The 15,578-nt window shown below is 43.4% G+C and overlaps 2 protein-coding genes across 2 annotated transcripts; both read left to right on the top strand.

Moving 5' to 3' along the window:
• The first annotated feature begins 3,804 nt into the window (after positions 1–3,804).
• LOC119935669 (fibrinogen alpha chain-like) lies at positions 3,805–10,558 on the top strand. The gene is made up of 5 exons (XM_038755092.1): positions 3,805–3,912; positions 6,616–6,744; positions 7,251–7,434; positions 8,603–8,748; positions 9,191–10,558. The coding sequence occupies exons 1-5, from the start codon at positions 3,829–3,831 to the stop codon at positions 10,373–10,375; spliced, it is 1,728 nt and encodes a 575-aa protein (XP_038611020.1). The 5' UTR covers positions 3,805–3,828; the 3' UTR covers positions 10,376–10,558.
• A 229-nt stretch (positions 10,559–10,787) lies between these two features.
• Positions 10,788–11,773, top strand: LOC119935628 (fibrinogen alpha chain-like; the record flags this gene model as incomplete). The annotated part of the gene is made up of 1 exon (XM_038755051.1): positions 10,788–11,773. A coding segment is annotated over one exon (801 nt), but the record flags the coding sequence as incomplete, so codon positions are not given.
• Between the last annotated feature and the right edge of the window lie 3,805 nt (positions 11,774–15,578).

Here is a 15,578-nt window from a genome sequence, read left to right as displayed (position 1 = left end):
AAGTCAGGATTATCCTAAATGGCCTGACCTTATCTTTTGAGTTCATTCATTCATTCAATTATATTTATTGAGCACTTACTGTGTGCAGAGGACTGTACTAAGCACTTGGGAGAGTACAATACAACAATAAACAGACACATTCCCTGCCTGCAATGAGCGTACAGTCTAGAAGAGGGGAGACAAACATTAACACAAGTAAATAAATTGCAGATAAGTACATAGGTGCTGTGGGGGTGGGAGTGGGGAAGAGAAAAGGGAGAAGTCAGGCCATTTAGGATAATCCTGACTTCCCAGCCAGCTCAGGGTCTGCAAAAGTGGTGCCAAAGGAGGGCTGGAGGAATAGTATGATTCTTGTCATCCTCCTTTCATTCCTGTTATGGTTAAAAATGTCCCATCTCACATCCCTTTTCCCCCTCCAATCAATCACTTGACCAGTCGATGTATTTATTGAGCGCTTACTATGTGCAGAGCACTTTTCTAAGCACTTGGGAAGGTACAAAACAACAGAATTAGCAGACAAGTTCCCTGCCCATAATGATCTTACAGTTTAATCTATTATCGAAATCTTGTCTCATTCACGAATTTGTCCAAACGTTTCTTGAAACCATTGATAGGTCCCATTGGTAAATCTGATTTTAAATCATTATTATATATCAGCAGGAAATAAAGTTTTTAGGACAGAAAGCTCAAATTAATTAAACTTCTCAAATAATTTTGAATTTTGGCATTTTCAAACCATGAATTAACATGTCTACCCAGGCCCAGGGAAGGGGGAGCAAGAGAAGCAATACTCAGGGCCTCTTGCCGAGGGGGGACCCGTGCCAGATGTGGTGCCAATTCCCATCAGAGAACAGATGGCGTAATTAATTCTTCCTCTTCAGCACCTTGTGGGTAGGCAGGTCCCAGAAGAGGTAATCTTAGTAGCCAGGATATCTGAATATCACAACTACGTATCTCTTTCTGGAGCTTCCCACCTTCTCGCCATCACTTTCCCCTGGCCTGACAATGATGCCTTTTGCTAGAGGCACTGAAGCAGTGGATTCGAATTTTCCAGCAACCACAGGTTGGTATTAGTGCAGCGGTTGGGAGGAAACATAAGAGAGGACCTTGAAGCAGGGAGATCTAAAATAAATGTCACTTAGACTCTACACCATCCTCAAGGTGACTCTGTTTCTACTTCTGTATAGTTGTGTCTATTACACCTTTCCAACTCAATAGACTATGGGAATTGTTGAAAGTTTTTGAAATAGTTACTTGTAAGCTATGCTGAATTATGGTGACTGTTTACAAGGCACATATACAAAAGACATGTAGATCATCGTGGCTGTCTTCGCAGTCAGCAGAGTGCTGCTGGCTGACAATAAGACTGAAAAACATTTGACAGTACATACTAGCCCACATTGAGGAACAACATTCAACCAAAGATTTTTATCCACAATGCATAACCTAATGCAGTCACTGAATTCTGCTCCCCATGCAGACCATTATCTAGACAGTACATAGATAAATAGAAAACAGAATTTTAAAAAGCCAGAGTGGCTTTGGGGACAGTGATAAGCAGAGTTTGGTGACAAAAAGGGCATCAAATTTCACACTTCAAACAGTATAAGTGGGGTCTGAACTGTGAAACCTGGATGATCTTGGAGATAGACCACTTCTTGAATAGTTTCTCTAGCATCATCTAGGAGCTATTCTCATTAGCAAATGGCAGGGGAAGATTATCTATAATGAGTTTTGAAACACAGTCAACTCACCAATCAATTAATGGTATTTATTGGACACCTACCATGCAAAGAACATTGTATTTAGTACCATCATCAAGGTAACAACCATGGCAACGCTGTTCTACTGGGTAGGACAGATAAGAAGAATAGACAAGAGCAGAATTCTCAAGCAATCGGTGTCTGGCAAACTAAAGGGGACGCCCAGAGCTGAAAGGGTACAACAAAAGTCTTCAAGATACAGTGACGCATCATCCCAAACAATGGGCTATAGCAGTGGAATGATGGAAGGTCGCCATGGCAGGCAGACCAGCCATCAATTAACTAGATGATTTAATCAATTAATGGCATTTATTGAGCACTTACCATATGCAGAGCACTGTACTGAGCACTTGGGAGAGTACAATAGTATAGAATTAGGAAACACGTTCCCTGAGCAAAACAAGCTTACAGTCTAGAGAAGGGTTGTTCTCCCTGAAGGAGGCATGAAGTTTGGGATACCAAAAGGTAACCTCAAAACCAGAGATAGATTCTGCAAGCAGCAAATTTATCAGTGTATCAAGTAACACAGTGTGGAATAGATTGTCAGATCTGGGTCAGCCATATCCACATGCACAGATAGGATTTTGCTATCAAGGTAAACAAAGGAAAACTACATATGTTTAATTTATGATTACACTATCAAGGCAGTCATAGTTCCATGGATTCGTTTAAATATTTGGATGGAGGGCGATTGAATTTTATTTGAGAAATATTTCTAATACAGAGATTTTAAAATAGACCTGTTAATTCTAGAAATATTTTATCATAGCAATTCAATAAATAAAAGAGACATTCAGTAGAGCTGAAATTAAATCAGTTGTTAAAAAGTCAACACTGTTGCAGGAATTGCAAATTGTGAGTGACGCTAGGCAGCAAAGGGCCATCATTACCTGTTGCAGCAAAGGGCCTTCATTACCTGTTAACCAGGTGGAAGGGACTCCACCTGGTAGAAGGATCTTTTCAGCCACACCCCCAAACAGCACAATCATGGACAATAGTGCCATTTTCCAGCAAAGGCTAAACATGGTAGTTTGCTTCAGGAATCTTCTGGTGTTTCCCTATTTCTATTTGTGATGGAAATTTCCCAGTAGGTGGTCAGTAAATCAAAACGTTCACATTAGGAGACATTTCTAACGAAGGAAAGAAAGCGGGGAGTGGGTTTTTGTCTGTTAAAAAATTTTCCTGCCTCCAAGACACTGCTCAGAGCTACTCCATGCCCACCCTGCATTCCCCCTATAACCTCAGTTTTATAGGCACACACCTACACAGGATCTACAACATTAAAGAAAGGAATTTCCTCTTTCCCTTCAAGAATGAATGACCCCAGAAAAAGAAGCACCTCCAAATCATTGTATCAAGTCTCTTTCCAACCTCTAGTCCCATTTCCTCTTCTAGCTTTCAGAAGTGACTGGGGATAGATATTTTCCAATCTTCATACAAGTCCTAACACTTCATAAGCATTTGGTCTAATCACTGCACTTTTTTATGCTTCAGGAACCACATAAAATGAAAATATCCTTCAAACTAGAGAGAACACAGGGCAACCGTCAATGAAAGATGTGGTCATTCCAGGCATTCTATTCAGTAAAATAGCAATCCATGGAATTTTTAAGCTTTCAAATTGGTTTCCAAAGAGTCCTGTTTAAAAAAACTTAAACACAGTTCCCCTCCACCCTAAGGGGGAGGGACAAAATATGACAGAGGCAGGGGAGGAGCAGAAAAGGGGTAAGGAAAGATGTGGGAGGCTTCTCCTATGTCCTGTATAATCTTTGTCTTTCAAAATCACTTCCAGGATACTTTTGACTCATTCTTCCGGGAATGAGTTCCTCCCCCACCTGACTAACATTTGAATTTAATGTTCCAATTGCAACAAAATTTATCAGAGACAAGCAGTCACGGAAAATTAAGCAAGACTTGCCGGGATATCAACCTGCTAGACAAAGAGCATACAGATCACATGTTGACCCTGTAAACAGAAGAGAGAATAATGATTAATCTATCCTCCCTCCAGGGTTTAAATGGGAGTAAAGAAGGATTCTAAAATATCTTTCAGCAGGAGTTCTCTATGCAACTCCATCCCTCACCTTCTCAGGAGATGGTACTCATGAGGATCTCCTGCGTGGTGCTGTGCTTGCTGGGCACAGCTTGGGTATGGTTTCACTTGTTTTCGCTTTTCGTTCTTTCCTAAAATTCTGATTCATGACCCAGCTCTTCCTGAGGAATGCCCCTTCCTCCCAACCCCCTCAGCTTTGAATCATTTATAAGCTATGCTAATGTTGGTCCCCCAAGCTAAATTTAGGGTGTCTATGAAAGGGAACCTTTAATAGCATTTTCCCAGATACACCTGGTCCATTATGGTATAGAGAGCAATTAACACAAGTATAAGAGGAAAGAGGTCTGAGGTGGACCAATGTATATGCATTTCAAGAGAAACTGAAATCTCTTAGCTTGCTCTTCTGTAGCTGATCTTGCCTAAGCCACCAAATGGGGGCTAGGTGCTGTGACTCCTGGCCCAATTATTTGATTTAAAGAGGATTATTATCCAGTCACGAGAGTTCCAGTTCCTAATCTCTGCTCTTTGATAATGCTCACTGGAATAGATGGTTTCTGGTATAGTTGAGCTGTAGGAGTTTTCCTATTACACTTTTAATGAAATAAAGAAGAAAAAACTCTGAAAATACGTTGTAGCAATTTAGGAAAGGTGATTTGGTAAAGTAATGCGGGTTTGGGGAAGTAGCTTCAATCAATCAATCGTATTTATTAAGCGCTTATTGTGTGCAGAGCACTGTACTAAGCACTTGGGAAGTACACTCCAGTGAATGTTCCAGTCACAAAATCAAGTAAGGCAACTCCAAATCTGAAGCTCAGTTGTGGTGAAAATTAAGTAGTATCACTCAGCAGTGACTTTCAAACCCTTTGAGAATTTTGTGTGCCTGCAGTTATGCAGATGCTAGTTATGCCTGCTACTATTTCTCCTTGTCTTTCCTCAGTAGACTGCTTTTTACTAATTGACAGCACCTTTACCTTTGAACAGAGACAAAAGGATGATAAAATCAAACTGGGTAGTTTTATGCCTTTTTGGTTTGGGAGGAGGTTATGGCTATTGGTTAAATGAGGGTTTGTTGTTGTTTTTTCATTATCGGGGATTTCAATATTCTGTGTTTCCCTTTTAAAGAATTTTCAATTTTAAAATTATTATATTTGTAATGTCTTTAAATGATATAGTTGTATTTTCCTTACTAGATGAATGCATTTTCTTGCTTCCAGGAAATAATAATCATGCTCCTTTGGGGGGCTATTCTATTTAAGGGATCATTAGACCAGAGGCCCCATTGCATAACATGAAGGATGACATCTTTAGAGGGAGGAGTCAAAACCTCAATAACAATAATAATATTATTATAAATTAGTCCTAATTGGCTGTTAGCTCCAAAGTTAGAGAGTTTTTTCCTCTGGGGCACGCCATGGACTCTAGATGGTAATAGTAACTGCAATAATAATATAATACAATTGCAATAATAATAATAATGAGAAGCAGCATGATCTAATGGATAGAGCGGGAAGCTGGGAGTCAGAAAGACCAATGTTCTAATCCCCAGTCTGCCACTTGTCTGCTGTGTGACCTTGGGTAAGTCACTTAACTTCTCTGTTCCGTCTGTTACTTCATCTGTAAAATGGGGATTAAGACTGTGACTTCCACGTGGTACATGGACTGTATCCAACCTTCTACTAAGCCCCAGCGCTTAGTATAGTGCCTGGCACATAGTAAACTCTTAACACAAATACCATTAAAAAAATAATGATATTGGTACATTTTTCTCATTACTGATTGCATCCTGTATCACCATAGCTATTTAAAAAATACCTTCATTGTAATTGAGCTACCCCCATACAGATCCCAGACTAATTAGCCTCTAGTTCATTTCTCATTTCAAATAATTCAAATATTCTGTCAATTGGTCCACAAAATTTGCCTAGTATCCAAAGTATTAGTCAAACTAAAAAGTACTTTATGGTGAAATAGCTCCTTGAATATAGGGATTATGTCTGCTTACTTTATTGAACTCTGCCAAGCACTTAGTACATTGCTTTGCAGAGAGTTGGTGCCCAGTAATGCTATTGATTGATTGATAATAGATATTGCCCTTAATTGAACAAATGATTATTTCTATACAGGAATTTCTCCAGCATATTCTGCATATATACAATCTGGATATCATTATATTAGTAATCCCAGGCTACTTCAAAAGAACGCTACTTCAAAAGAAAATATTTGTTACCTGAAAATTCCTCCCCCAAATAATTTTTTTTTACAAATATCTGTTCATAACTCCTCTTTTTCCTGGTTAGCAACAAGAAAAGGAGGAGAATCTATAGTGAACAGGTGGCAGTTTGAATAATAATAATAATAATGATGATGGTTTTTGTTAAGCACTTACTATGTGCCAAGCATTGTTCTTTGCACTGGGGTAGATACAAGGTAACGAGGTTGTCCCAGGTGGGGCTCACAGTCTTAATCCCCATTTTACAGATGAGATAACTGAGGCACAGAGAAGTTAAGTGACTTGCCCAGAGTCGCATAGCTGAAAAGTGGCAAAGCCGGGCTTAGAACCTACGACCTCTGACCCCAAAGCCCGTGCTCTTCCCACTAAGCCACGAACTTATCCAGGAGAAGTGGAAGTACAGAGTCCAGACATTTAGCTGATGAATACAATTGTTATTTCCTCCTTCTACCCTCCCCGCGTCCCCTTATAGTTTTCTGCTGTGATGTTTCTCCCAGAACATTCAAGTATATGAGCTTTCTGCCACCTGTAAAATTAAGCCTAATTTTTCTGCTTTGATTCCTGTAAAGGCTGGCAATGGAAGTGACGTAAGTGAGTTCTCATCATTAGGAGCCACAGGTCGGGGTCCCCGAGTGATGGAGAATGTCCATTCTGACTGCAACAACCAGGATTGGCCCTTCTGTTCTGATGATGATTGGGTAAGACCATAAAGAACATAAAGGTTAAGAGTGACTCGAGGCTTACATTATCGCACTTTTCCAACAGACTTCTGCTCACCAGGTAAAAGGCATAATTCTCCTTTAGAGTTATCTGGTAAATCATTCCTTGTAATCTGAACTCTTCGGAGTGGCAAGATGGGAAGGGGGATCATGGCACTCCAGTAGCACTAGTTTTATCACCCCCTAAATGTATTACGTAGCAGTGGGTTGATTACCAATGTTTATGTTTGGTAAAAGACATTTTCATTTCGATTAATGTAGTTGTTCAATTGGGGTTAGGATTGGGAAGCCCAAAGACTGTGACTTCAAAGTTCAGACAACACTGACTAAATGCAGTTCTTCATTCCAGTGTTTTCCCAAGGATTTCAGTCATTCTGATCACAGGGGAAGATGAAGTATATAATAACTGGGGAAGAACAACACCAACATATTTAAGGAAAACGAACTCTTTGAATAATTTAATCCATTCTTTTTTCCCCTTTTAGCCTGATAAATGCCCCTCCGGCTGCAGAATGAAGGGGCTGATCGATGAAACCGATCAAGATTTTACTAACAGAATCTCCAAACTCAGAAACTTGCTATTTGAATATCAGAGAAGCAATAAAGACTCCAGTTCGGTCACCAGAGAGATGCTAGAACTTATCAGAGGGGACTTGGTCAGTGGCAATGGTGAGCAGTGGGGAATACGTGCTTTGGGTAATAACAGGGATGGTATGGGTGATGACTAATACTTCTTTAGAGTTGTCCTGAAGAGAGCTTTCTCAGATACTTCCTTTTATATTTGTCTAATATCTCCCTAAGCTAGGGAAGAATGGACATTTTTATCCCCATTTAACAGCTAGAAAAATTGAGGCACAAAGAGTTAACATGTCTTAAGGACACCCATAAATCAGTATTCTGTCCCAAGTTACACTGAAAAGGTTGAGGGCAGATAGACTGCTAACATTTAAGGGTATCGTTCTCAAAGCCTTCAATCAAGAAAAAGAAATTATACTAGCCTTTTCATCAGCTCCTCAGGACCCATAGTTCTGGGGATAGAGCCAGAATCTAATTCAAACTTTAACATGCTTGCAGTTCTTATCCCCATACTTCAAACTAAAACTGATCAGAAGTCAGTAAATACAAATGCAAAATGGGGCCAAGATCTTAAGTAATGTTTTAGCACAAGACTGGAAGTCAGGAGACCTAGATTCTCTGTGTGAATGGCCTTGAGCAAGTCACTTAGCTTCTCTGTGCCTCAGTGTTCTCATCTGTAAAATGGGTATTAAATACCTGTTCTTTCATCACCCTAGACAGAGATCCCCAGGTGGGATAGGGACCATGTCTGCTTGAATTGAATCTACCCCAGCACTTAACACAGTGCTTGACACATAGCAAGTGCCTAAAAAAATACTATTATTGATATTATTATTATCATCATTATTTTAAAACTGAAATTGTAGGAAGAAGATAACTAGAACATTTGAGAGCAAATACCTAATAACAAGATCTGCTATTGCTTGCAATATCTGCATTGGGAAACATTAGCAAGCATCTTGATATCATCCAATGGGGACATAGTTCAATCAGATATATAGCTTTACCCTCCCATGCATTTCTGAAAGTCACAAATTGTGATGCTAATTAGCTGTCATCTCAATCAATGATGGCGATTCAGTAAGGGTGGGCTTCCCCATCATCAAAATATGACTATTAAAATAAAAAGTGGGTGTATTTTAGGTTAACTACTCAAAACCAGGAAATACAGGGGATTTTCATAAGTACTGGAGACTTTGCCCTGGCTTGTCTAATACAGATCACTTAACCTCACCAATATCACCAACATTTTCCATTTCAGAAAATGACAATTTATTTGGCCAAGTCTCAGAAGACTTGAGAAGCAGAATTGAGACCCTGAAGCGCAAAGTCAGTGACCAAGCACAGAGAATCATAAACCTGCAAAGCAGTGTTCGAGATCAGCTAGTAGAGATGAAGCGTCTGGAGGTAGGTGACCCTCAAACTAGAGGTTTCTATTTTAAAATCCCAAGTGCAAAAGCAGCTAGGAGAGGTTATCCTTGCCAGCAGCCTTCAGGGGTTCTAGCTATCACCCGACTTGGTGGTGGCTCTTAGCAACTGGTGGAGGGCCCTATTTTTTAATTGGATGAACTGAAACTGCCCTAAAAGATAAGAACACATGTGCACAGCACTCTAACATTGAAGGAGCCTTGGTATTTATATAACGCGATGCCTCCTTCAAGCTCCCCCTACTAAATGGAGAACTTTGGGTGGTTTCTTTCAGTGAGTCTGGGAAGGGGAAGCAATTTCCAGAAAACACTCACCCTCTGTTCTCCCCAAGAAGCATTTATTTATGATCTGCCTTTTCTCTCCTCAATCTGTCTGTCTGTCCCTATCTCGCTCTCTTTCCCTTCCTCTCTTCCTCCTCTAGGTGGATATCGATATTAAGGTCCGATCCTGCAAGGGATCATGTAACAGGGCATATCAGTATGAAGTTGACCTAGAGTTCTACAAACAGCACCAAAAGATGCTTGAAGAACTTTCCAAAATCAACCTGCTCCCCACTAGAGACAGGCAGAACTTACCCATCTTGAAAATGAGACCCACAAAGGATTTCTTGCCAGGGAATTTCAAAAGTCAGCTTCAGAAAGCCCCCGCAGAGTGGGCTGCTCTGGAGAGCATGAAGCAGGTGGAAATGGTTTTGGAGAATCCAGGAAGAGAGAGGGGTTCCTCTCCGGACTCTTCATCTTACGGAACAGGAACGGGGGCTGCAAGTTCAGGGCATCCGAGCGCCAGACCGGATAGCTCAAGGTACCCAGATGTAGAACCCTGGGATTCCAAGCCTGGAAATCCTAGTTGGGGACACACCAGGTGGGAGGGCTCATCTAGAGAAACAGCAGGAAGTACGAGTTTTGGATCAGGGTCAACCCACAGTAGCAAACTTTTCACTTCTGGATCGGGGAAAGAGTTCCCAGTTGGCAGCAAGGACACTCCTGGCCTCTTCACCACCAAACGCCGTTCCTGTTCCAAAACCGTCACCAAGACCATAGTTAACGGACCCGATGGCCCCAAAGAAGTTACCAAAGAAGTGTTGACCTCAGATGATGGCTCTGACTGTTCTGACATGCCAGATGTAGGGTTCGATTTAGGCGGGGGGAGCATCTTCAGTTCAAGAGGGACCTCTGATGGTGCCTTTGAGGGACGAGGTGACGTTAATACCAGGCTAACTGATGGACTGAGTTTCTTTGATCCTGGTGCAACTGGAACCAGATATCAAGGCCCAAGCACAGGCAGAGGGGATTCCAAATTTGGCACCCAGCACTCGTTTTCTCAGAAATCAGAATCAGACACATTCATGGAACACGGTGATGACGAGACTGAAGATTTCAGCCATTTTGGCACACCCGACTTCACTCCCTCCAAGACCCAGGGAGTTACCTCCACCAAAACAGTCGTGTCCAGTAGCTCTACTTTCAGCAGAGATGGCTCCACTTTTGAAACAAAGTCGTACAAAGAAGCTGAAGTTGAGGGAGGCAGAAAGACCACGTCGGAGAGCTTGAACGTAAGAAGCAGCAAAACCTTGCGCCAATCCAGAGGTATCTCCCAACCCCTCTGAAACTAGACTTTGAGTTAACTGAGCCAGTGGTTACCAACATTTAAAAAAGGGTACACTGGCCCAGGGGCGGCCCATTTCATTGATCAGATTAAAGCGTGTGTCTCAGTTGACATTGAGGGCAGGGAGGATAAAAGTTTCCTAAAACAGTAACAATAAATGATACTTCGATCTAATTGAAGAGTTGCCCAAGGGATGGAGCTGTTCATTCCAAATTACTAATTGTAACTTGCAAGGAAGTGGGAAGACCTACTGCAGTTTGGAGGTGGAAAATGCCCTCTTCTGCATAGTCTTTGCCCCATCATAAGCATCTTTGTCCCATCATAAGCACCCCACCCCGACAAAGCAAAGAAGGCCAGGCTAGGTAGCCAGAATCCACCTTATTGCTATCTGAATTGGGTCCGGGCCTGCCTGACTCTCCTTTGTAAAGTTGACTGCGATTAACTTCTGCCAACCAGCTCAAATTTTTTTTTTAGACTGCGATGATGTCCTACAAACACACCCTGCGGGGGCCCAAAGTGGCATTTTCAGTATCAAGCCAGCGGGATCCAGTAAGGTTTTTTCTGTTTATTGCGACCAAGAGACCGGTTTGGGAGGATGGCTCTTGATCCAACAGAGATTGGATGGATCGGTGAATTTTAACCGGACCTGGCAGGACTACAAGGAAGGTTTCGGCAGCCTGGATGCCAAAGGGGAAGGAGAGTTCTGGCTAGGCAACGAACACCTTCACTTGCTGACCCAGCGGGACACGGTCCTTCGGGTCGAATTAGAGGACTGGTCAGGCAACGAGGCCTACGCAGAGTATAACGTCCACGTAGGTTCCGAGGCGGAAGGGTACATCCTCCGGGTGTCCGCCTTCGAGGGCACGGCAGGCGATGCCCTGCTCCTGGGCTCCTTGGAGGAAGGGACAGAGTACACCTCTCACGCCAACATGCAGTTCAGCACCTTCGACAGGGATGCAGACCAGTGGGAAGAGAACTGTGCTGAAGTGTATGGGGGCGGTTGGTGGTATAACAACTGTCAAGGGGCTAATCTCAATGGCATCTATTATCCCGGGGGCCAGTACGACCCACGGAACAATAGTCCGTATGAGATTGAGAATGGGGTGGTCTGGATCCCATTCCGGGGGTCTGACTACTCCCTCAGGACTGTCCGAATGAAAATCAGGCCCCTAGAAACCCAGCTGGCAGAAGTGGGAAATGGAGGGATTTTTTAGTGGAGAGGGAGGAGAGAGTGTTTGAGGACAAAGCAGGGGTAGAAGTGGTGGGGTGGAGGGTTCTTCCAACTCAACGACAAATTTATGGTGCTGTTTTCATTATCCTTTGTACTGTAACTGAATGTAACTGAGACATAGCTGTGTTTTGAAAAATAAAAATTGTGTGAATGATTTCATCTGAAAAATGGCTTTGGGAGGATTTATTACAAGAGCCCATGTGCTTCGGAGGTCCTGTTATCTATCACTTTCAAAGATGGTAACTCATGATACTATTGACATGACTTGTAGCAACGTGGCTTCGTGAAAAGAACAAAACCCTGGGAGTAAAAGGACCTGGGTTCTAATCCTGACTCTGCCACTTGCCTGCTGTGGGACTCAACTTTTGTGTGCCTCAGTTGCCTCATCTGTAAAATGGAGACTAAATACCTGGTCTCTTTCATTCATTCAGTCAGTCAGTCGTATTTACTGAGCACTTACTTTGTGCAGAGCACTGTACTAAGTGCTTGGGAAGCACAATTCAGCAACAAATAGAGACAATCCCTGACCATAACAGGCTCACAGTCTAGAAGGGGGGAGACAGACATCAAAACAAGTAAACAGGCATCAGTAGCATCATTATAAATAAATAGAATTACAGATAGATATGCATCATTAGTAAAAATATAATTATAATTATAAATATGTACATATCTACACAAGTGCTACAGGGTGGGGAGGGGGGCAGAGCAAAGGGAGCAAGTCAGGGCGTTGAGGAGGGGAGGGAAGGTGGAGCAGTATTAGGGTAATATGGTATAATTGGCATAATGGTATAATTATGGTATTTAAGTGCTTAGTAAGTGGTCTTTCCCACTTAATAATAACAATAATGACATTTATTAAGCGCTTACTCTGTGCAAAGCACTGTTCTAAGCGCTGGGGAGGTTACAAGGTGAGCAGGTTGTCCCATGGGGGCCTTACAGTTTCAATCCCCATTTTACAGATGAGGTAACTGAGGCACAGAGAAGTTAAGTAACTTGCCCAAAGTCACAGAGCTGACAGTTGCTGGAGCCGGGATTTGAACCCAATGACCTCTGACTCAAATGCCCGTGCTCTTTCAACTGAGCCACGCTGCTTCTCAAGACTGTGAGCCTAATGTGATACAGGGACTGTGTCCAACCTAATTATCTAGTATCTACCCTAGAGCTTAGTACAGTGCTTGAACATAGTAAGCACTTATATGCAACATTTATTATTATAGCAGAGTTTTAAAGAAGTCATCAGGTAATCCAGTACATAACATTCAGCCTCAGGATTGGAAAGATTGCAGACAAGTCATTACATCATATTCAACTTGAATATCATACAACCATCCAAAAAAGAGAATGATAATAGTGGTAAATGTTAAGCCCTTTTTTATGCCAGGCACCGTACTACACGCTGGGGTGAATACAAGCAAATCGGGTTGGACAGTCTCTGTTCCACATGGAGCTCACAGTCTTCCCATTTTACATTTTCCCATTCCCATTTTACAGATGAGGTAACTGAGGCATGGAGAAGTGAAGTGACTTTCCCAAGGTTACCCATCAGACAAGTGGCAGAGCCAGGATTAGAACCCAGGTCCTCCTGACCCCCAGGCCCACGTCCTAACCACTAGATCATACAGCTTCTTGTGGATGCGAAGCCTGAAAGGGTCCTTGAGAGACCACTGGGTTCAGTGTTTTCCAGAAATGCTATTCCAGTTCCAGGACCTGTTAGTCAGGTGACCCAGCTGTCAGGGGGTTTCTTGGGCCCACTGCTGCTTTTTGCCTGAGCGGCACCCAGGCCAGCTCTTTCTCCTTGTCTTCCCTCCCAAACCTTGTCCTCTCCCTGACTTTCCCATCTCTGTTGACGGCACTACCATCCTTCCCGTCTCACAAGCCTGCAACCTTGGTGTCATCCTCGACTCCGCTCTCTCATTCACCCCTCACATCCAAGCCGTCACCAAAACCTGCCGGTCTCAGCTCCGCAACATTGCCAAGATCCGCCCTTTCCTCTCCATCCAAACCGCTACCCTGCTCATTCAAGCTCTCATCCTATCCCGTCTGGACTACTGCACCAGCCTTCTCTCTGATCTCCCATCCTCGTGTCTCTCTCCACTTCAATCCATACTTCATGCTGCTGCCCGGATTATCTTTGTCCAGAAACGCTCTGGGCATATTACTCCCCTCCTCAAAAATCTCCAGTGGCTACCAATCAATCTGCGCATCAGGCAGAAACTCCTCACCCTGGGCTTCAAGGCTGTCCATCACCTCGCCCCCTCCTACCTCACCTCCCTTCTCTCCTTCTACTGCCCAGCCCGCAACCTCCGCTCCTCCACCGCTAATCTCCTCACCGTACCTCGTTCTCGCCTGTCCCGCCGTCGACCCCCGGCCCACGTCATCCCCCGGGCCTGGAATGCCCTCCCTCTGCCCATCCGCCAAGCTAGCTCTCTTCCTCCCTTCAAGGCCCTGCTGAGAGCTCACCTCCTCCAGGAGGCCTTCCCAGACTGAGCCCCTTCCTTCCTCTCCCCCTCGTCCCCCTCTCCATCCCCCCATCTTACCTCCTTCCCTTCCCCACAGCACCTGTATATATGTATATATGGTTGTACATATTTATTACTCTTTTATTTATTTATTTATTTATCTTACTTGTACATTTCTATCCTATTTATTTTATTTTGTTGGTATGTTTGGTTCTGTTCTCTGTCTCCCCCTTTTAGACTGTGAGCCCACTGTTGGGTAGGGACTGTCTCTAGGTGTTGCCAATTTGTACTTCCCAAGCGCTTAGTACAGTGCTCTGCACATAGTAAGCTCTCAATAAATACGATTGATTGATTGATTGATTGATTGATTTCTCAGGCCATCTGCCACTCCTTGTCGGGAAGTCAACAGGACTGATGCCGAATGGTCAGAAATTTCTAGTGCAGGAGCCTGGGTTTCAGCCAACCAACGTCTTTGCTGAACTATTATATCCATGAGTTGGTTTTTCTTCCAGTAAGTTACAGGGATCAGTCCTTTACCTGTTTCATGAAGGCATATCATCGTTTGGAACTACTACCGATTTGTCTGGCAAAGTCCTTCAAGATGACTTGATAAGTGAGTGCCCTTCTTATCTTGCCACTTCACCCGTGGTCTAAGTGGTTTAAACTAAGTCGTTGCCGGTCTAACAACAAGGCGGTGGAGCCGGGGAAGGGGGAGGTGGGACAATTTTGTGATCCAGGCTTCTACCCTCCCACAGCTGCAAAGATTTAGAGACAGGGGGGATCCTGTGGAGGCCTGGCCCAAAGGACTCACTGAAGGGATGCCAGCATTCCCCATTTGAGTTGGGGGTGGGAGGTGGGGGGAAGGCACTGACCTCTCAGCAGCAGGGGCCTGCCACCCTCAGGACCTCACGGCAGGGCTTTGACACTCCTGGAGTACCCTGTTCCCTCACAGGGTCTCTTGATCCAGGGCATAGTTTGCTTGTGAATCATAAATCAACCCCTCACCTAGTTGATGGATGATCAGATAGAGACGCCCAATCATGCCCATTATCCAATCAAATACCCCTTAGGTGATTTGTGCCCATATCAGATACGCACCCCCTTAACCCCACAAGACTAAAAATGGCATTGAATATCTGAAAAATTGTATTCTTGCTAAATTCATTGCAAATGTTACTTCAGTGATAACTGACCTGCTTATATTTAATGCATTTCAAGAGTCATCTGGGTAGCATTTTAGAGTGTTTGAAGGTTATCTTAGGGCAAGGTATGTAAGATGGGCCTCATTTCATGCAATTAAGTTTTAAATGGGTCCGTTTTGGTGAGGGACCTAGGAAAAGTCTGCAGGAGAAACTTCCGCCAATCTGAACCAGTACATCTTAACCAGGACTCTGAAGCTGCCTTGGTGGGCTCTACCTCATTTCCTCTTTCCTTTCCTCTCCCTGCCCTCCTATTCCTTCCTCTGCTTTCTTGTTTCTCTTCCCTTCTACCTCCTCCCTGTTCTTTCCTCT

The sequence above is a fragment of the Tachyglossus aculeatus genome, chromosome 12 (assembly GCF_015852505.1).
Source record: "Tachyglossus aculeatus isolate mTacAcu1 chromosome 12, mTacAcu1.pri, whole genome shotgun sequence".
Classification (NCBI taxonomy): Eukaryota; Metazoa; Chordata; class Mammalia; order Monotremata; family Tachyglossidae; genus Tachyglossus; species Tachyglossus aculeatus.
The sequence above is the reverse complement of the archived record's forward strand: the minus strand, read 5'-3'. Positions and strand labels throughout refer to the sequence as shown.